Source organism: Macaca thibetana, chromosome 19, assembly GCF_024542745.1.
Source record: "Macaca thibetana thibetana isolate TM-01 chromosome 19, ASM2454274v1, whole genome shotgun sequence".
NCBI classification, from domain to species: Eukaryota; Metazoa; Chordata; class Mammalia; order Primates; family Cercopithecidae; genus Macaca; species Macaca thibetana.
The window spans coordinates 15,002,907-15,024,706 of record NC_065596.1 but is presented as its reverse complement, the minus strand read 5'-3'; the positions used below and the strand labels follow the sequence as shown (position 1 = coordinate 15,024,706).

The window sequence follows — 21,800 nt, the reverse complement described above, 5'->3', positions numbered from 1 at the left end:
CTGAGATCACGCCATTGCACTCTAGCCTGGGGGACAGAGCAAGACTCCGTCTCAATAATAATAATAATAATAATAATAGTAATAATAATAACTCTTTGGGAGGCCAAGACAGGTGGATCACAAGGTCAGGAGATTGAGACCATCCTGGCCAACATGGTGAAACCCCGTCTCTACTAAAAATACAAAAATTAGCTGGGTGTGGTGGTGTGCACCTGTAATCCCAGCTACTCAGGAGGCTGAGACAGGAGAATCCCTTGAACCTGGGAGGTGGAGGTTGCAGTGAGCCAAGCTCGTGCCACTGCACTCCAGCCTGGAGACAGAGTGAGACTCCATCTCAAAAAAAATAAATTAATAAAATAAAATAAAAATAAAATAAGAACTTAGGATAATGGAAGAAGTGTTTCTGATCCCACAGAAAGGATTTAGTCCCTGCTTCCACCCCAGCCATGCTAGTATCACTTCCTATATGCATTTCTGGTGATATTGAGTGGCTTTCATTTCCAGCCAATGTTGATAATCTATCTGCCCAAGACTAAACATAGACGGGTTCTTATTCCTTATTTTTTAACACCTTTCATATTTTAACATATTAGCCAATAATTTTATAATTGAGGAAGATAACAGAAACACAACTAATTGAGAAGCTTCTCTGGGTACTTTGGGCCTCTTACAGAGTGTGGTGTTGAGTTTAGAAGTCTTATCGTATTTCACAAGACTTAGTGTAGATAGTGAATTTGAAGACAGGTCTGACCAGAATACTGTGTCCTATATATTCTAGCAGCAGAACACTTAGATAACTGTACTCATTCATTTCACAAATGTTTGAGTCATTATGAAGTGTCAGTCACCATAAAGGAAAGGAAGCAATCCAGAACTAGTCATAAATTTGAGTTGGGAGTATGGTGTCATTTATAAGGGTGGAACAGGTATGATAAGGGTGGCTTGCTAAAGAAAAGTTCTATTTGGGGCATGTTATTTTTAAGATGATTATTAGCCATGCAAATACATTTCTGGAGCTAAGAGGAGGAGTCTGAGCCATGATTTGAAGTTGGGGGTTGTTAGCCTATGTGTGTATCAGTTAGCTATTGCTCCAATGTGCTGCCTAACAAATGATCACAAAAATCCCAGAGGCAAAACATCATGTATGTATTTAGCTCACAAATCTGGGAGTTGATCTGCATTGGGTTCCACTGAGCCACTGAGCTACTCTTGCATCTGTAGTAGTGCCACAAGTGCTAAAGTTAGCAAACCCAACTACACAAGCATGTTTAAAGCCTCTGGTCATATTTTACTGGTTAACGTCCCATTGCCCAAAACAAGTCACATAGCAAAGGGCATGAATATACAAGGAGTGAGGAAATGAGGGCATTAATTTTCTAGAATGTGGTAGTGAAAGTCAAGGTACTTGGACCATGGGATGAAACCACCTTCTGAAGGAGAAAGAAAAAAGGACCGGCCAGGCGCGGTGGCTCACGCCTATAATCCCAGCACTTAGGGAGGCCGAGGCGGGCGGATCACGAGGTCAGGAGATCAAGACCATCCTGGCTAACAAGGTGAAACCCTGTCTCTGCTAAAAATACAAAAAAAAATTAGCCAGGCGTGGTGGCAGGCGCCTGTAGTCCCAGCTACTTGAGAAGCTGAGGCAGGAGAATGACATGAACCTGGGGTGGAGCTTGCAGTGAGCTGAGATCGCGCCACTGCACTCCAGCCTGGGCGACAGAGCAGCAAGATTCCGTCTCAAAAAAAAGAAAAGAAAAAAGACCTATTGAAAGAAAGGTCACAGCCAGGCATGGTGGCTTATATCTGTAAACCTAATATTTTGAGAGGCCAAGGTGGGCAGATCACTTGAGCCTAGCAGCTCAAGACTAGCCTGGGCAACATGGCGAAGCCCTGTCTCTACAAAAAATACAAAAAAAAAAAAAAAAAAAAAAAAAAAAAGCTGGGTATGGTGGCGCATGCCTGTAGTTACAGCTGTTCAGAAGGCTGAGGTAAGAGGGTCATTTGAGCCCAGGAGGTCGAGGCTGCAGTGAGCTGTGATTTTATACAGCCTTTCAGAATAGTTTTCAACTTTAATGAGACAATATAAACCTGATACAAAACAGACAAGTATATTATGATAAAAGAAATCACAGGACAACCTCATTAACATAGACACAGAAATACTTTTTTTAAAGTAACATTGAATCTAGCAAAAATGAAAAGGCTAATAAACCATATCCAAGTGTGGTTTATTCCAGTAATAGCTGTTGTTTTACCATATGAAAATCAAGGAATTCACCTTATTAACAGATTTAAGAATTTCTTTTCCAGACCTCTCAGGATTGACAAGGATTTCTTAAAAGACCCTGATACATGCAGAGAAGGCACTAGATAAAATCTAATGTCCATTCATGATTTTTATAAAACAATCTTGACGATCCAAGAACAAAACAGAATTCCCTTAATTTGATAAAGGTTATTTATAAAAAAACTTCTAGGTAGTGTCATACTTAATGGTGAAATATTAAACACATTTCCCTAAGTTCAGAAACAAGGCAAAGATACTCATTTTCATCATTTCTATTCATTACTCTAAAGAAATAAGGCAAGAAAAATTAGCAAAAAATCAAGTTTAGAAATTAGGTAAGACTTTCTTTTATTGGTATTCACAGGATTATATATATAGAAAATCCAAAATAATCCACAAAGTATTGGAATAAATAATTGAATTTATAAATGTCACCAGCTATAAAGTCAATATACAAAAAGATATTGCAATTCTATGTACTAGCCAAAAGCACTGAAAAACAAATAAAAAAAATACAAAGCAAAATAAACCTAGAAATAAATTAAACAAATCAAGATTTCTACAATTAAAACTATAAAACACTCTTGAGAAAAGTTAAAGACAACCTAGGTAAATGGAAAATTATACCATACTCATCAATTGGAAAACTCGATATTGTAAAGATGTCAATTATCCTTAGGTTATTTTACAAAATCAATGCAATTACAGGCATAGTACCAAAAATTCATTTGTGAAAATTAATCCTGAGATTCCAAAATTAATTTGGAAAACCTGGGGAACAGAGAAGGCAAGACAATCTTAAAGAATAAAAAAGTTGGAAGGCTTTCACTACCAGATTTCCAAAAATACTACAAAGCAACATAAATTAAGATCGTATGCTACTGATGCAAGAAAAGACAAATGAACCAAGGGGCAGAAATCGCCTAAGCAGAGAGGAAACCATGGTCTCTTTGATAAATCTATATACACACACCTTGATCCCACCTCACGCGCTACAAAAAATTATTCAAAGTAGATCACAGACCTACATTAAAAAACAATAAAGAATCTAGAAGGAAACATAGGAGAATAGATTCATTATCTTGGTCCAGGCAAATAATTCTTAAACAGGTGTCAGATCTCAAGTTGATCTTTATGCTCATTAAAGATTAAGCAGCAATCTTTTTTTTTTTTCTTTTTTGACACAGAGTCTCACTCTGTTGCCCAGGCTGGAGTGCACTGGCACAATCTTGGCTACCTGCAACCTCCACCTCCCGGGTTCAAGTGATTCTCCTGCCCCAGCCTCCTGAGTAGCTGAGATTACAGGCACAGGCCACCACGCCTGGCTACTGTTTCTTGTAGAGACAGGGTTTCACCATGTTGGCTAGGCTGGTCTAAAACTCCCGACCTCAGGTGATCCGCCCGCCTCGGCTTCCCAAAGTGCTGGGATTATAGGAGTCAGCCACTGTGCCCGGCTGAGCAGCAATCTTTAGCAATCTAAACACAAGTTAACAGATGATACCTGACCTTTCTAAAATGTTCTTTAGGAACTACCTAACCCTGGCCGATTTCCCAGACTTCACAGTTCCTACTTGCTGCTAAGACCAGCATAACAGCTAACAGTATTACCACTGCTTTCAGATCCTACCTGCCCACTCCTGCCTCCTCCCCTCTGCATATGCCCCCAAATTGATGCCCCCAAATTGCTAGGACCCTATGATTCAGTCAGTGCAGACTCTAACCCAGTTTCTGGATAAGCACGGGCACGAACCCTAAACAAGTGAGAGTATTACATTCCCCAGGCCAGTGACTAGAGTACATGGGCAAGTGGCCAGTCAGAGCCAACTAGATTCAATTCTGATCATCATATTGGAACTGTTGAAAAAGACAATCACTCTTTTCTCCCTGAGACTTTAAGCTGGGAAGAAAGTAGCCAGAGTTTCTGGGGCCTGCTATGAAGAGACAACCTGCTTGGAAGAAATGCTAATGCAGGAGGATGCACAGCCAGGACAGGGAGACAGAATTCAACTATATAACATTTTTTTAGCCCCTGAATTTAGCCATGCCTGAAGCTCATTATACCCCAGGACTTTTTAGTAATAAATTATTTAAACCAACAAATTCCCTTTAAAGAATAAAAAGACAAGACAGAGATTGGGAAACGTTATCTGTAATGTATGTATATGTAATATACATATTTTACGTATATATGTAATATATGATACATGGTTTATACGTATCTATACCTGTGTACCTAGATATAGATATACATACATACAATAAAGGACAAGTAACCAGAAGGAAGCCCTTTACTTTTTTTTTAAAAAAAGGAACCATAAATCTGGGTGTGGTGGCTCATGCCTATAATCCTAGCACTTTGGGAGGCTGAGGTGGGCGGATCACCTGAGGTCAGGAGTCCAAGACCAACCTGTCCAACATGGTGAAACCCTGTCTCTACTAAAAAAAATACAAAACTTAGCCAGGTGTGGTGGCACATGCCTGTAATCCCAGCTACTCGGGAGGCTGAGACAGGAGAATCACTTGAACCCGGGAAGCAGAGATTGCAGTGAGCAAGATCACGCCACTGCACTCCAGCCTAGGTGCAAGAGTCTGTCTCAAAAAAAAAAAAGAAAGAAAAAGAAAAAAAAGAAAAGACACCATAAATGGGTGAAATGTTTCAACAGGTGCCCTCAAAAAAAAAAAAAGAAATCCGAATAGCCAACAAGCACGTCGAAAAGTACTCAAATTCATAACACATCAGGTAAATGCATACTCTCTGCTGGATGACTACAATCAGAAAGTGCTGGACAAGTGTGTGAAACAACTAGAACTTTCATGCATTGTTTGGGGGATTATTGGTGGAATCAATATTTTTTGGAAACTGGAATACCTACCAAAACTAAACTTAAAGTCTACCCTATGATTCAGAAAATTCATTCCTGCGCATATAGCACTTACCAAGATAAATAAGCCCATACATCTATCAAAAGAACATTTAAAAGTCAAACTACACGTTATGTTGAGCAAAAGAAGCCAAAACACATAACTGTACATACTGTATTTTAACATTTAGATGAAAATCAAGAACAAGCACACCAAGTCAATTATAGTAAGAGTCAAAATTGTGGTTGCCTTGTGGAGTAATGAATCACTGAGAAAGAGGATGAAGGAACTTCCTAAAGTCTTGGAAATGTACTGTGTTTACCAGGACATATACATACATGAAATTTCATTAAGCTGTACATTGAAGATTGACATACTTCATGCATGTTAGTGTATGTGTAACAAAATAAAAAGTGATTAAGGGGAAATAGAGTTACACTTTTAAAGGGAAAATAGGAGGGAAAATATCATAGTAGTAGAGTTATACTTTTAAAGGGAAAATATAATACTGTAGCTAAAGGTACCTGAAGCAATTCATCTTCTTACATTAAAAAAAAAAAAAGCGGTAAAATCTTTTTTGTTTAAAGGTTTGAAGTATAAATCTTCCTCCATTTAAACAGGGTGACACCCTGTGGATGCTTACCTCAATTACCAAGGGTAACTTACCTCATTCTCCACAGCTCTTGCTTTTCTTTTTTTTTTTTTTTTTTTTTTTTTTTTGAGACATAGTCTTGCTCCGTCGCCCAGTTGGAGTGCAGTGGCGCGATCTCGGCTCACTGCAAGCTCTGCCTCCCGGGTTCACGCCACCCTCCTGCCTCAGCTTCCCGAGTAACTGGGACCAGAGGCGCCCATCACCACGCCCAGCTAATTTTTTGTATTTTTAGTAGAGATGGGGTTTCACTATGTTAGTCAGGATGATCTCGATCTCCTGACCTCGTGATCCGCCCGCCTTGGCCTCCCTACGTGCTGGGATTACAGGCGTGAGCCACCGCACCCGGCCAGCTCTTGCTTTTGAGACTTGCAAAACTATCTTTCCCCATGAATAGCGCGACATGATGTGACTGAACTGTGTAAGACAGACTGCAACACAAGCAAAATGGCAATGCCAGAGCTTGCCAGAAAATCCAAGAAGTTGTATATAGTGATAGCTGTAGAGATGCTGCCTTGGAGGACACTGAAGTCAAGCAAGCATTTAATGTTTGGTTTTTTGTTTTGTTTTGGAGAAAGGGTCTCACTCTGTCACTCAAGTTAGAGTGCAGTGGCATGATCATAGTTAACTGCAGCCTCAAACTCCTGGGCTCAAGTGATCCTCCTGCCTCAGCCTCCTGAGTAGCTGTGACCACAGGCATGCACCATCATGCCCGGCTATAACATTCAGTTTTGAGCAAATATTGATCAATGAGTCCAACAATCCAAAAAATGAGCTGAAAACTAGAGGTCACCAGGCCTTTATACATCTCTCTTCCTGTCTGATGGCCCCACTAAACATAGCATAATGGCTTTTTCTTCCCTTATGCCTTCCAAATCTCATACAAACTCTTATATTAGACAAGTCTAACCTAGAACTGGAGAAAAAAGTGATTTTGGGAAATGTAGTTAATGTAATACAATTTTTACACTCAAAACACTGAATCCAATTCCCAGCCATGAGCAAGGACAAAGAATAAAATATGAAAATAGTATATTAAATTAATTTCTGCTGAAATTACTCACTAGACAATAAAAGCTTTAAACAGTAAAAATTGACCATCTCAGAAACTCTAACGTCTCTCTTAGGAAAAAGAATAGGAAGAAAAATATTGAGTGGGCAAGTTCTACTATCCGCCATGTAGACTAAAAACAAAGCATCAACAAAAACCAAAGTGTCAATATTATAGTGACTACCCATTTAAAGAATGATGAACATAAATTAGAAACCACTTTTTAAAAAAAAGACCACTCCTGCCTATACAGAAAAATTTTTTCACATCCTCCATGGATCCAAAAGATTTTGTCATGGAAATCATATTTACATCAGAACCAAAATTAAAGCACCTCATACTAAATGGTATGTGGCTGGAGCTGAAAAGGTAAATTTATCACCTTAAATGTTCCTATCAGAAAACACTGGTAATCAAAGAGCTAGCAGTCTACTTTAAGGATGAGGCACTGATCTTCATTTCTAGTATGAATTTTCTTATACATAATAAGCAATGTTCATAAAGTTTTCAGTACATGATTTACATACACAAGGTTTCTCTGAAGTGTCCTCAAATCTTCAAAATGATGAGCAACAATTTCCTGCTTTCTTACATTCATAGGGTATCTCCACAGTATGAGATCTCACAAGTTGCCTAGGATCTGAAGCTTTGCAGACGTTCCCATATTCCTTACATTTATATGTTTTCTCTAGTGTGAGTTTTCACATGTCTTCGAAAGTAGGCAGGACAAACAAAGGCTTTCCCACATTCTTGACATTCATAGGGCTTCTCTCCAGTGTGGCTTCTCACATGCCTTCGAAAGGATGAGGGACAACTGAAGGCCTTTCCACATTCCAGACATTCAAAGGGTTTCTCTCCAGTGTGCATTCTTGCATGTACAGTAAGGTATGAAGAATGACGAAATGCTTTCCCGCATTCCTTACATTCATAGGGTTTTTCCCCAGTGTGCGTTCTCATGTGGATCCTAAGGGCTGAGGGATAAATAAAGGCTTTCCCACATTTCTTACATTCATAGGGTTTCTCTCCAGTGTGAGTTCTGATATGTACTGTAAGGTGGGAGGAACTAATAAAGGCTTTCCCACACTCCTTACATTCATACGGCTTCTCTCCGCTGTGAGTTCTTAGGTGTTCGGTGAGGGACGAGGAACGACTAAAGGTCTTCCCACACTCCTTACATTCATACTGTATCTTTCCACTGTGGTCTCTCACATGTGCTCTAAAGGACGAGGGACAACTAAAGGCCTTCCCACATTCCTTACATTCATAGGGTTTCTCTCGACTTTGATTTTTCACATGTGTATTAAGGGAAGTGGGGAGGTAGAAGGCCTTTCCACATTCCAGACATTCATAGGGTTTTTCTCCAGTGTGTTTTCTTATATGGATACTTAAAGAGGAGGGACAATTGTAGGCTTTCCCACATTCCTTACATTTGTAGGGTTTCTCTCCAGTATGTGTCCTCACATGTACAGTGAGTTTTGAGGACTCGCTGAAGGCCTTCCCACACTCTTTACATTCATAAGGCTTCTCTCCAGTGTGAATTCTTATATGTATTATAAGGTGAGAGGAAGAGCTAAAGGCCTTCCCACATTCTTTACATTCATATGGCTTATCTCCACTGTGAATTCTTTTGTGTTTGGAGAGTGAGGAGGAACAACTGAAGGCCTTCCCACATTCCTTACATTCATAAGGCTTATCTCCACTGTGAATTCTTTTGTGTTCTGTGAGCGATGAGGAACAACTAAAAGCTTTCCCACATTCCTTACATTCATAGTTTGTCTTTCCGACGTGAATCTTCATATGTGCCCTGAAGAATGAGGAACAACTGAAGGCCTTGGTACATTCCTTACATTCGTAGGGCTTCTCTTCAGTGGGGGTTTTCATATGCTTCTTGAAACAAGCAAGAAAATGGAAGGCCTTCCCACATTCCTTGCACTGATAGGGTTTGCTTCCAGTATGAGACTTGATGTGATTCTTAAGGGATGAATGATCCACGAAGGCCTTTCCACACTCATGGCATTCGTAGGATTTTACTTCAGTGTTTCTCTTGAGTGAATCAAGATTTGGAACTTGGCTGAAAGTCTGTCCATCTTGATTTTCTTCACAACATTCATAGATATTCTCTACCATATGATTTCTTTTAAAAATAAAAGACACATTATTAGTAAGAAATGTCTACCAATTTCAGTGAACGTGTATGTTTTCTGCCCTTCTGTCAAGTTATAAGCTGAAAGTTCTCACAGAGAGTTCTACCATAGCCAATACCGTCACCCACCCAGTTATTGACTCCTGGGATTTTTCTGATAACTGTTTACAACTGAAGTATGTGTCAAACATTCAAAATCTCTGTCTCATTTGTGGAAAAAAATTAATTCATGAAAATTCTTTTAGGCCGGGCGCGGTGGCTCAAGCCTGTAATCCCAGCACTTTGGGAGGCCAAGACGGGCGGATCACGAGGTCAGGAGATCGAGACCATCCTGGCTAACACGGTGAAACCCCGTCTCTACTAAAAATTACAAAAAACTAGCCGGGCGAGGTGGCGGGTGCCTGTAGTCCCAGCTACTTGGGAGGCTGAGGCAGGAGAATGGCGTGAACCCGGGAGGCGGAGCTTGCAGTGAGCTGAGATCCGGCCACTGCACTCCAGCCTGGGTGACAGAGCAAGACTCCGTCTCAAAAAAAAAAAAAAAAAAAAAAAAAAAGAAAATTCTTTCTCAAACCACAATCTTTGACCTAGGCTTGTTAATATATACATACTTCTTAAATTTCATGACTTTGAGATTCTCTCCTGAGACACTTTCTCTTTCTCACGAATGGCACTCACCTCAAATGTCTCTCATGGCTTTTGTTCTGATCATCAATACCACAGGACTCCTGGTTTTCATGTAAACTGGAGAACCAGGAATCATTCCTTTTGAATCTTACTATTTTTTGTTCATTGGATATTTTTTCTCCACAAATATCTTGTGGAGCAACTGATTCATTAGTTTTAAGTTGAGTCTCAAAACCTGAAACAGAAAAAGTGAAAGCTTCTGTGAGCAAAGGACTTTTTGCAGAGTGGCGTTTTCAGGACTTTGGCATTAATAGGCACAAGGGTCAAAATGGTAAGCATTTAACTAAGAAATAATTCTATGAAGATTGAAACTAACATAACTAAGATAGTATTAGGAGAACAAAACAGAAATTGGATAGAATGCACATGACCAAATGCTACCTTACAAAGAGGAAATGTGGAAGGTCTTTGCCAAGAACAAGGAAAATGTGACAAGACTGATAAAAAGTCAAAATAGTCATCTGAGATATCTGTGGAAGATGAGCTTCCTCATATAAAACAAAGTTTGTTTTTGTTTTTGATTTTAAGTTGATTATTTCTCCCCCAACCAAAGCAGTTTCTCCCAAGGATTCTTGCCTTCCTGGTGCTCTCCCATGAAGATGACCTGGATAAGTTCTCTCTTCACTGTCTGCAGGTCCTCCTCTTTTTCCCACTGGCAGATCAGATGGGGTGTGTGTAGCAGATACCCTGCACAAGCAGAAAGGCATATCACAAGGGAAAATAATGAAGAATCACAAACATTTCCATGAGACAGAAACAAAACTTTAGTCTTCTGATATTCTGTGAGTTTAACTGCAACATAATGTCAATTTTTTTTTTTTTAAAGGAGAGGTGACAGGCCAGGCGCAGTGGCTCATGCCTGTAATCCCAGCACTTTGCGAGGCCGAGGCAGGTGGATCACAAGGCCAGGGGTTCAAGACCAGCCTGACCAACATGGTGAAACCCCATCTCTACTAAAAATACAAAATTAGCAGGGTGTGGTGGAGCATGCCTATAATCCAAGCTACTCAGGAATCTGAGGCAGGAGAACTGCTTGAACCTGGAAGGCAGAGGTTGCAGTGAGCCGAGATTGTGCCACTGTACTCTAGCCTGGGCGACAGAGCGAGACTCCATCTCAAAAAAAAAAAAAAAAAAAAAGGAGAGGTGGCAGGAGGAAGCAGCCTCTGACATATAGAACTGATCTAATGTTCACACCTAAACCTCAGTATCATTCCAAGCTGGTCAGACAGTCACAACTGGGACATTTTGTTCTCCTATTGAATATAAATAATTTCACAAAATACTAATCTTGGATAAAGTTACTCTGAAATCATGATAAAATGAAACAAAACAAGGTTACCTCAAAATTTTGGCTAAAGACTTTATGCCACCCACAACATACTCAATAATGGAGTATTACTGAATAATACTGTCGGCAACCAGCAATACTATTCACTTTCTGTCAGCAACCAATCTAAAATGACTGCCCTGTGTCACTAGGCTGAACAACGTCCCCCCAAAATTTGTGTTCAAATTGATCAATGGAAAAGAACAGTGGATTCAGAAACAGAGCCACACCGATACAGTCAGCTTACCTTGACAAAATAGCAAAGGCAATACAATGGAGAAAAGATAGTACTGGAACAACTGGACATCCCCAAGGCCCGTCTAGACACGGGCCTTAGATTCTTCACAAAAGTTAACGCAAAATGGGTCACAGACCTCACTGTAAAATGCAAAGCTAGAAAACTCCTAGAAGATAACAGGAGAAAAATCTAGATGACTTTCTGTTTGGCAATGACATTTTTAATTTTTTTTAAGAGACAGGGTCTCACTTTATCACCCAGGCTATAGTAGTGGTGTGATCAAAGCTCACTGCAGCCTCAAACTCCTGGACTCAAGTGAGCCTCCAGCCTCCACCTCCCAAGTAACTGGGACTACCAGCGTGTGCCACCACACCCTGGCAATATTTTAGATATAATGCTAAAGCATGATCCATAAAACAAAGAATCAATAACTGAACTTCATGAACATTAAAAATTTCTGCCCTCCGAAAGACAATGTCAAGAGAATGGAAAGATAAGCCACAGCCTGGGAGAAAATATTTGCAAAAAATATATCTGAGAAGGAACTGTTATCAAAAATATATGAAGAGAGTATCAGATTTCATACAGAAAAAAATATATATATTCAGATAACTTAAAACTCAACGTTTTAAAAAAAAAAGACAAAAAAAATGAGCCAAAGACCTTTACAGACACCTCACCAAAGAACATATACAGATGGCAAATAAGCATACAAAAAGATGCTCAACATCATAAGTCATCAGGGAAATGCAAATTAAAACAAGGCACCACTACACACCTATTAGAATGGCCAAAATCCTGAACATTCAACAAATGCTGGTGAGGATGAGGAGCAACAGGAACTCTCATTCATTGCCGGTTGGAATGCAAGATGGTATAGCCACTTTGGAAGACAGTTTGGCAGTTTCTTATAAAATTAAACGTCCTCTTACCATAAAATCCAACAACTGAATTGCACTCCTTTTACCCAAAGGAGTTGAAAACTTATGTCCACATAAAAACCTGCACACCAATGTTCACAGTAGCTTAATTTATAACTACCAAAACGTGTAAGCAACCAAGAAGTCCTTCAGTAGGTCAATGGATAAACAGTGGTACATCCAGACAACAGAGTATTAGCAGTACAAAGAAATGAGCTCTCAAGCCATGAAAAGACATGGAGGAATCTTAAATGTATATTGCTAAGTGAAAGAAGCCAATCTGAAAAGGCTACATACTGCATGATTCCAACTCTATGACATTTTGCAGAAGGCAACAACATTATGGAGACAGTAAGATCAGTGATTGCCAAGATTTAAGAGGGAGGGAAGGAGGGATGAATTGATAGAGCACAGAGGATTTTTACAGCAGTGAAACTATTCTGTATGATATTATAATGGTGGACACATGTCATTATATATTCTTCCAAACCCACAGAATGTACAATACCAAGAGTGAACCCTAATGTAAATGATGGACTCTGGGCAATGATAATGTATCAATGTAGCTTCATCAGTTATAACAAATGTACCACTCTGGTGGCAGATATTGTTATTAGAGGAGGCTATGCATGTGGGGGGCCAGAGGTTATATGGGAAATCTCTGTACCTTCCACTCAATTCAGCTGTGAACCTAAAACTGCTCTAAAAATAATAATAAAGCCTGCTTGAAAAAAAAAGAAAACAGAGAAGTCCACTCAGAACCTCAGAATGTTGCCTTATTTAGAAATAGCGTCTTTACAGATATATTCAAGTTAAGATATGGTTAAACTGGATTAGGATGGGTCCTAAATCCAATGATTGGTGTCCTTATAAGGAGAAAGAGACTTAGAAATCTAAGTCTCTTCCTTAGACTTAGGGAAGAAGATGAAGGCAGAGAATGGAATGATGCATCTATAAGTCAAGGAATGCCAATGATTGCAGCAATCACCAGAAGCCAGGAAGAAAAAGGGAATCTTTCCCCCAGAGCCTTCAGAGAGAACATGGCCCTGCTGATCCCTTGATTTCAGAAACCCAGCCTCCGGAAATGCTGTGAAGGAACAAATTTCCATTGTTTTTAGCCACCGGTGTGTGATACTCTGTTACAGAAGGTCTAGGAAACTAATACAGCCTGCTTCCACAGACCCACCCCCAAATCACTCAACTGAAGCACAAATCCTATAATAGGTCTTTTCTAACACCCTCTTACTAGGACATGTAAGAGACATGTATTCTTGCTTGCTGCACTGCAAAATAAACCCAACTTGTTTAACTATAGGTGTGTTCTGGTAGTCTTTGGGTAAAGAACATAGATAGCAGTAAAATCCTCAAAATGTCCAAACTGCAAACCTCCTCCCTGTGTCCTATAGTGATTGCTGAGGTTTATATCCAAACTTTCGATACTTAATAAACCTCAAGGCTTTCAACCACAAAAAAAAGCATCAGTTCAATATACAGATGTTTATTTTCTTTCTCTTTTTTTTTTTTTTTTTTTTTGAGATGGAGTTTCACTGTTGTTGCCCAGGCTGGAGTGCAATGGTGTGATCTTGGCTCACCGCAACCTCCGCCTCCTGGGTTCAAGCGATTTTCCTGCCTGAGCCTCCCAAGTAGCTGGGATTACAGGCATGTGCCACCACGCCTGGCTAATTTTGTATTCTTAGTAGAGATGGGGTTTCTCCATGTTGCTTAGGCTGGTCTCGAACTCCCGACCTCAGGTGATCTGCCCACCTCGACCTCCCAAAGTGCTGGGATTACAGGCATGAGCCACCGCGCCCAGCCCAGGTGTTTATTTTCATAGGTAAGCCACTAGACTGTAAGTTCCTTGGGGTCAGTGACCATATCTGTCTTATTTATCAATGTCTTCCCATTCCTCAGCCCAAATTCTAGAATAAAGTCAATTTAGTGAGATAAACTAACTTTCTAAACAACTATATGAAAGAATCTTGCCATTCTTACCTAGTGAGGCCAGGTTCTGGAAGTTTTCCAGCATCACCTCTCTGTAGAGGTTCCTCTGAGCAAGATCCAGCAAAGCCCATTCTTCCTGGGTAAAGTCCACAGCCACATCCTCAAAGACCACTGAGTCCTAAAACATACCACAAATTCTATTCAGAAAGGTACAATTCCTCCAATGTGTACAAGAGGACAGATGAGGCTGACAACATCGAGGAAATGAGAGTCATTTCACAGGAAGTTCAGAAGATCCCAGCATCTACTCTAGGACTCAGTCAACAAATCTCTCTTTCGATATATACATAATTCATCACTGATCAAATCCTGGCTTGTAGATTTAACACTTCTAAAATACTAAATTGCCAGGCAAATTGGGTGAAGCCTATAATCCCAGCACTTTGGGGGGCCAAAGCAGGAGGACTACTTGAGCCCAGGAGTTCAAGACCAGCCTAGGCAACAGAACATGGTGAGAATCAGTCTCTACCAAAATTTTTTTTAAAACAGCTGGGCGTGGTGGCGTGTGCCTATGGTGGCAGCTACTCTGAAGGCTGAGGTGGGTGGGAGGATTGCTTGAGCCGCGAGGTTGAGGCTGCAATGAGCATGACCATGCCACTGCACTCTAGCCTGGACAAAAACCAAAAAAAAAAAAAAAAAAAAACCCACTAAATTTATCTCCCCACAATTTGATGCCAATGAGCTAGGAAAAAACAAAGTGTTTTTCCCACCCTTTTACATAGTCACTCAATACTGTACAGAACACCTCTGACACCAGATGTGTAGGGGATATTTTCCACACACACCAAGCAATTCCCCAGTGGACACCAGCTGGGTATCTTACCATTTGCTTCTGATACTATCTACCTGGAGATTCCACAGGTTGGAGATTCCACACGAGGTCCCACTAAACTGCCTCCCACTTCAGATGCCAATCCCAAGTTAAAAGGCTGTCAATTTTACTTCTGACTGGCTAAAATCAGGGCTCCTACTGCCCTCTCCTTGAGTTTGATTAATACGCTGGAACAACTCACAGAACTCAGGGAAACATGTTTATTGGTTTATCACCAAGGACATTACAAAGTACACAGATAAAACAGCCAGATGAAAAGATGGACAGGCCAAGGTATGGTGGGAAGTGGCGCAGAGATTCCATGCCCTCTCCTGGCATGCCACCCTCCAGGAACCACCACACATCCAGCTATCCACGAGCTCCTCAAGCCAGTCCTTTGGGTTTTTAAGGAGGCTCCATCATAGGCATGGCTGACTTAAGTCCCAATCCTCTGATCTTGCCTGCGTCTTTCTGAACCAGCCCCCATTCTGAGGCTCTCTAGGGGCTTCCAGACCCCAGCCATCTCATGAGCACACAAAAGACCCTCTTATTGCTCTAGAGATTACAAGGGTTTTTAGGAACTCTGTGCTAGGAAACAGGATGAAAACCAAATTGTTTTCTTTTTTTTTTTTTGAGACAGAGTCTCACTCTGTCGCCCAGGCTGGAGTACAGTGGCACCATCTCAGCTTATTACAACCTCCACCTCCCTGGTTCAAGCAGTTCCCCTGCCTCAGCCTCCCAAGTAGTGGGGATTACAGGCACATGCCACCATGCCCAGCGATTTTTTTTTTTTTTTTTGTATTTTCAGTAGAGACAGGGTTTCACCATGTTGGCCAGACTGGTCTCGAACTTCCGACTTCAGGCAATCCGCCCACCTCAGCCTCCCAAAGTGCTGAGATTACAGGTGTGAGCCACTGTGCCCAGCCCCAAATATGTATTTCACAATATCATAGATGGTGACCAATGCCAGTCTTACGATGGCCTAGAAAAGTCCAGAGCATATTGAAGAAATGAGAGAAATGCTCTGGAAATGAAATACTTTCCACATGACATCATCAATTCCTTACTACAGAAATAACTTCACCTGTTACTTTGTTCCCACCATAGCAATCACTACAACATTAAACACAGGGTCAAATCTAGATGGGGTTTTAATGAATAAAAATACACTGAGAGAATAGAAGCTTTTCATTTTTTCCCCCTCTCACAAACCTGAGAGGCCCAGGAGCCTGCACAAGCACAACTTTGAAGTGAGGCCCACAGCTGGTCATACTTCCTTGTATTCTAGGCCAGTAGTCAACAAACTATGGCACATGGACTATATCCAAGCTGCCACTTGAATGCATAAATAAAGTTTTATTGGAACACAATAAAACGTGTTCACTGTCTATGGCTGCTTTTGCACTAAAATGGCAAAGCTGAATTGCAATAGAAACACTATGGCCAGTCAGACACAGCGGCTCACGCCTGTAATCCCAACACTTTGGGAGGCCGAGCTGGGCAGATCACAAGGTCAGGAGATCAAGACCATTCTGGCCAACATGGTGAAACCCCATCTCTACCAGAAATACAAAGTTAGCCAGGAGTGGTGGCACATGGCTGTAGTTGCAGCTACTGGGGAGGCTGAGGCAGGAGAATTGGTTGAACCAGGGAGTTGGAGGCTACAGTGAGCCGAGATGGTGTCACTGCACTCCTGCCCGGTGACAGAGCAAGACTCTGTCTTGAAAAAAAAAGAAACACTATGGCCTTCAGTGCCTAAAATATTATGTGATCCAATATAGAAACAGAATGCTGACTTGTGCTCTAAAACACTGAGGGAGACCCGGTGCAATGGAAATATTCTTTTGGACAATTATTCCCTTTTACTTACCTGTATGCTATTTTTCTGTAATTCAACAGTTGTTCTTTCTTCCTCCATGTCCCCTTCATGAAGAAAAGCAGGATATTGAGAAGTTAAAAGTAAAGAAGATAACATGAGAAGCCAGACTTCCCCAAAATTCCCACACTCATGAGCCTAGATGTTGCAGCCCATCAATTATAAGTAACAACTCCCCTCAACACACACACAGACACACACACACACACAAATATACGCTGCTCTTGTGGGAAAGTAGAACAACCTCACGTCCCCCTAGAGATAGAAAACAGTGCTCTGGTTCTTGCTGATCATAAAGAAGAGGTTAAGAGTGCTATTTTGTAAGTTAACTGAAGACTAGAAAAGTCTGGTTGTATATTTGCCCATGATAACAAAAAGTATAAAATGTATCCAGGAATATCTTCCACAACAAGAATAAACACTCCCTGTCTCAAATTCAAGAAAGCACTGATTTATACGCCAGGCTTCTGGGAGTTCCACTCCCAATATTTCTTACTTCTGCACCACTTGGCGGGCTAACAGGCTTTGCTGCTCAGCCCTAGACCACTACCCCTGCCCCATGAGCTGCAGGGTCCCCAAAACCTGAGAAAGAGCGTCAGCTTTTTTTTTTTTTTTTTTTTTTTTTTTTTTTGAGACAGAGTCTCCCTCTTTCACCCAGGCTGGAGTGCAGTGGTACGAACACGGCTCACAGCTCACTGCAAACTCCGCCTCCCAGGTTCACGTCATTCTCCTGCCTCGGCCTCCCGAGTAGCTGGGACTACAGGCGCCCGCCACCTCGCCCGGCTAGTTTTTTGTGTGTTTTTAGTAGAGACGGGGTTTCACTGTGTTAGCCAGGATGGTCTTGATCTCCTGACCTCGTGATCCGCCCGTCTCGGCCTCCAAAGTGTTGGGATCACAGGCGTGAGCCACCGCGCCTGCCCGAGCATCAGCCTATTGAATTCCATATGCAGGAGGTAGAGAAGGCCGCTATGTTGTGACAAACATGCTAAATTTGCCTGCACAGTACAGGAGTAGCAGAGTAAGACTACTTGGCCAAGCGCAGTGGCTCATGCCTGTGATCCCAGCACTTTGGGAGGCCGAGGTGGGTGGATCACAAGGTCAGGAGTTCACGACCAGCCTGACCAACATGTATTTACTAAAAATTCAAAAATTAACCGGGCATGGTGACGCGCGACTGTAATCTCAGCTACTCAGGAGGCTGAGGCAGGAGAATCGCTTGAACCCGGAAGGCGGAGGTTGCAGCCAGCTGAGATCACGCCACTGCACTCCAGCCTGGGTGACAGGTGGAGACTCCATCTCAAAAAAACAAACACAAAAATACTTAACCTGTGTCAGACCTGATGTGGTATCTGCAGAGCTGTTTCACAAATTTCAAACAAGGAAATATTAACAGTTACCTCCACTGCAATGGAACAAGTAGCATTTTTAAACGCCAATAAAAAAACTGTAACATTCTTCACTGTATTAGTAACAATATATGCCAGCTGGGCAATCCTGATGTGAGAATGACTTTGCAAAGAAATGGCCACATTTTAGACTATTTCTCACAGAAGCTCTGCAATTCAAATATTATTATAACCAGTTTAGAATTATCTTAGAAAGACTCAATTAACCACATGTTCAATATTAACCCATTAGACAGCTGCTGAGGCAGGGTATGAATGCAGGCCTATTTGTCTTCAAAACCCAAACACCCCGTGAGTACATTTCTGAACACATACCTTACATTTTAATTGTTATTAAGCCCCTTATTCCCTAGTTTTACCAGGATTTAGCCTAGAACTCTATTGGGCACCACGGAGAGTTGATTTGATTAGAAATGAAGCATTCTAATCAAATATGCTGGGTGTGGTAGCTCTTGCTTGTAATCCCAGCACTTTGGGAGGCAAAAGTGGGGGGATCACATGAGGTCAGGAGTTCAAGACCAGCCTGGCCAAAATGGCAAAACTCCATCTCTACTAAAACTACAAAAATTAGCCGAGCATGGTGGTACACAGCTGTAGTCCCAGCTACTCGGGAGGCTGAGGCAGGAGAATTGTGTGAACTCAGGAGGCGGAGGTTGCAGTGAGCCAAGATCACACCACTACACTCCAGCCTGGGCGACAGAGACAGACTCTGTCTCAAAATAAATAAATAAATAATCAAATATGCTATCTTTGAGCTCCTTCTCCTAAGGCCTATGTTTTGGACAACGACGCTTCCCTTATAGCCCTTACCTCCTTCATTTCATATTTATTTAGGTAACATCTATCCTGACCCTACTAACCCTACTACATGAAGTCACCAGGAATAAGGCATAGGAAAAAAAAAAAAAAAAAAGAAAAAATCCTGAAGTAAATGAATGTTATAATATTTTGGAGTAAGACACTAAGTAAACAAAATACATCAGGTAAAGATACATGCTATATAAAAAAATGTAGCACATTATAGGGATAAGGAGACACATAACATATTTATCTTCAGCAAGTCAGGACAGGTAATGTGGCAGGGTAGAAGCAGAAAATTAAAATAACTGTTTCAGATAATGCTGGAATTTCAGAGGGTTTAGTATGTCTACTATATATTTATAAGCATTATCAGCTCCCAGAGGAAAAAAAATCAGTATTGACCAGGCACAGTGGCTCATGCCTGTAACCCCAGCACTTCGGGAGGCCAAGGCAGGTGGATCACAAGGTCAGGAGTTCAAGACCAGCCTGGCCAAGATGGTGAAACCCATCTCTACTAAAAATACAAAAAAATTAGCCGGGCATGGTGGCAGGTGCCTGTAATCCCCACTACTTGGGAGGCTGAGGCAGAGAATTGTTTGAACCCAGGAGGCCGAGGTTGTAGTGAGCCAAGATCGCGCCACCGCACTCCAGCCCAGGGGACGGAGCGAGACTCTGTCTCAAAAAAAAAAAAAAAAAAAGGTATTAATAGGCTAGACTATTGATATATGAGGCTGAATAAAGACTAGCATAAAAGTTTAGAAAGAAAATAGAAAATAATATTTTTTAAAACATAGTAAACAGAATCAGAAAAGCTAAAAAAAAGCATCCGTTGCAAAAAGAAAAACTAATGAAACTGACAAATTCAGCTTTTTTAAAAAATTTTTTTATTTAATTTATTGTTTAAGACAGACTCTCTTTATGTTCCCAGGTTGATCTTATTTCCTAGGCTCTGGCGATCCACCTGCCTTAGCCTCCCACCAGCTGGGACTACAGATGTGCACCACCATAGCCAGCAACAAACTCAGCAATTTTAAGAGCAACAGGGCTTAAAGAACAACAACAAAAATTATGAACAAGAATGAATCATAATTACAGCTATCATAAGGAGAATATAGAAAAAATTTAAGGAATAAATATGAAGATGCACAGGAAATCAATACATTTCTAGAAAGTAGTACAACTTTCCAGCAATGATCTAAAACCTGATTACATCCACTAATCAAAGAAAAAACAATCAGCGGTTTAAAACATGGTCAGTCTCTACTAAAAAATACAAAAAACTAGCCGGGCAAGGTGGCGGGCGCCTGTAGTCCCAGCTACTTGGGAGGCTGAGGCAGGAGAATGGCCTAAACCCGGGAGGCGGAGCTTGCAGTGAGCTGAGATCCGGCCACTGCACTCCAGCTCGGGTGACAGAGCGAGACTCCGTCTCAAAAAAAAAAAAAAAAAAAAAAACATGGTCAGGCTGGGTGCAGTGGCTCATGCCTGTAATTTCAGCACTTTGGGAGGCAGAGAGCCCATGAGTTCAAGACCTGCCCAGGCAACACGGCGAGACTTCTATTTTCTAAAAAGAAATAGGAATAAAGAAAGGAAAAAAAAAAAAACTACAAACACCTACAGCAAACATCCTATTTAATGGTGAAATGAGAGAATAGCGCCGGGCGCGGTGGCTCAAGCCTGTAATCCCAGCACTTTGGGAGGCCGAGGCGGGTGGATCACGAGGTCAGGAGATCGAGACTATCCTGGCTAACATGGTGAAACCCCGTCTCTACTAAAAATACAAAAAACTAGCCGGGCGTGGTGGCGGGCGCCTGTAGTCTCAGCTACTTGGGAGGCTGAGGCGGGAGAATGGCGTGAACCCGGGAGGCGGAGCTTGCAGTGGGCCGAGATCACGCCACTGCACTCCAGCCTGGGAGACACAGCGAGACTCCGTCTCAAAAAAAAAAAAAAAAAAAAAGAGAATAATTCCTTCTGGAATCAGAAACAAGACAAGGATGTAAATTATATGCTAATTCTGTCGGACACTGTACTGGCAAGTGCAGTAAAGAAATGAAAAGAAATGGAAACTGCAAGGAATAAAAAGGGAAAAGATTGAAACTGACAGATGACCAAATTTTCTGTGTGAAATGTAACCGATCTATAAATAAATGATTCAAATGCATCATTAATGACATAAAGCATCAGTTCACTTTTACCTGAATATAATGTATCAAACTGATGTCCACAGGCAGAGTATAAAATCCAGAGACCAAATACTATCTTTTCTTTTGAGACAGGGTCTCACTCTGTTGCCCATGCTGGAGTGCAGTGATGCGATCTCAGCTCACTGCGACCTCTGCCTCCCGAGTGGCTGGGAACACAGGAGCGCACCTTTTATTTTACTGGTTTTTTTGTTTGTTGGTTGGTTGGTTTTTTTGTAGAGACGGGATCTTGCTATGTTGCCCAGGTTGGCCTCAAACTCCTGGGCTCAAGCGATCCGCCCGCCTCGGCCGCCCAAAGGGCTGGGATTACAGGCGTGAACCACCGCGCCTGGCACAAACACTATCTCATGCATAAAGAGGGCACAGGAGGGGACCGAGCCGAGGCAAATATCACCCCGTGCTCACCCGACTCGCCGCGATCCACAGATCAGCTCACAGAGAACGAGGCTGAGGCGCTTGTCCTTGAGACCCGAATGGCAGAGATGCTCTTCCTTTCTGGAAAGAGAGCAAAGGATGCTTTCGGAGGCTGATGAACTACGACATTCG

The 21,800-nt window shown here is 41.5% G+C and overlaps 1 protein-coding gene across 3 annotated transcripts; it reads right to left on the bottom strand.

The window, feature by feature from the left end:
• Positions 1–2,785: 2,785 nt before the first annotated feature.
• ZNF699 (zinc finger protein 699) lies at positions 2,786–21,746 on the bottom strand. 3 transcript variants are annotated; one of them, XM_050770282.1, is made up of 6 exons: positions 21,660–21,746; positions 16,844–16,896; positions 14,154–14,280; positions 10,253–10,363; positions 9,668–9,851; positions 2,786–8,983 (listed from the first exon to the last, which is right to left on the bottom strand). In XM_050770282.1, the coding sequence occupies exons 2-6, from the start codon at positions 16,889–16,891 to the stop codon at positions 7,525–7,527; spliced, it is 1,929 nt and encodes a 642-aa protein (XP_050626239.1). In that variant the 5' UTR covers positions 16,892–16,896; positions 21,660–21,746; the 3' UTR covers positions 2,786–7,524. The 3 variants fall into 3 exon arrangements, with proteins under 3 accessions (XP_050626239.1, XP_050626240.1, XP_050626238.1); XM_050770283.1 differs by lacking the exon at positions 14,154–14,280 and having other exon boundaries at positions 21,660–21,691; XM_050770281.1 differs by lacking the exon at positions 21,660–21,746 and having other exon boundaries at positions 16,844–19,880.
• Between the last annotated feature and the right edge of the window lie 54 nt (positions 21,747–21,800).

What these genes read in the sequence shown, in the direction of transcription:
- ZNF699 (XM_050770281.1), bottom strand. Translation starts at nt 16,948, where the DNA reads ATGTTATCTTCTTTACTTTTAACTTCTCAATATCCTGCTTTTCTTCAT. An exon ending in TACAGAAAAATAGCATACAG is followed by an intron (nt 14,281 to 16,843) that starts GTAAGTAAAAGG and finishes GGTATGTTTTAG; the next exon opens with GACTCAGTGGTCTTTGAGGA. An exon ending in AGCCATGAGAGACATTTGAG is followed by an intron (nt 8,984 to 9,667) that starts GTGAGTGCCATT and finishes TATTTTTAAAAG; the next exon opens with AAATCATATGGTAGAGAATA.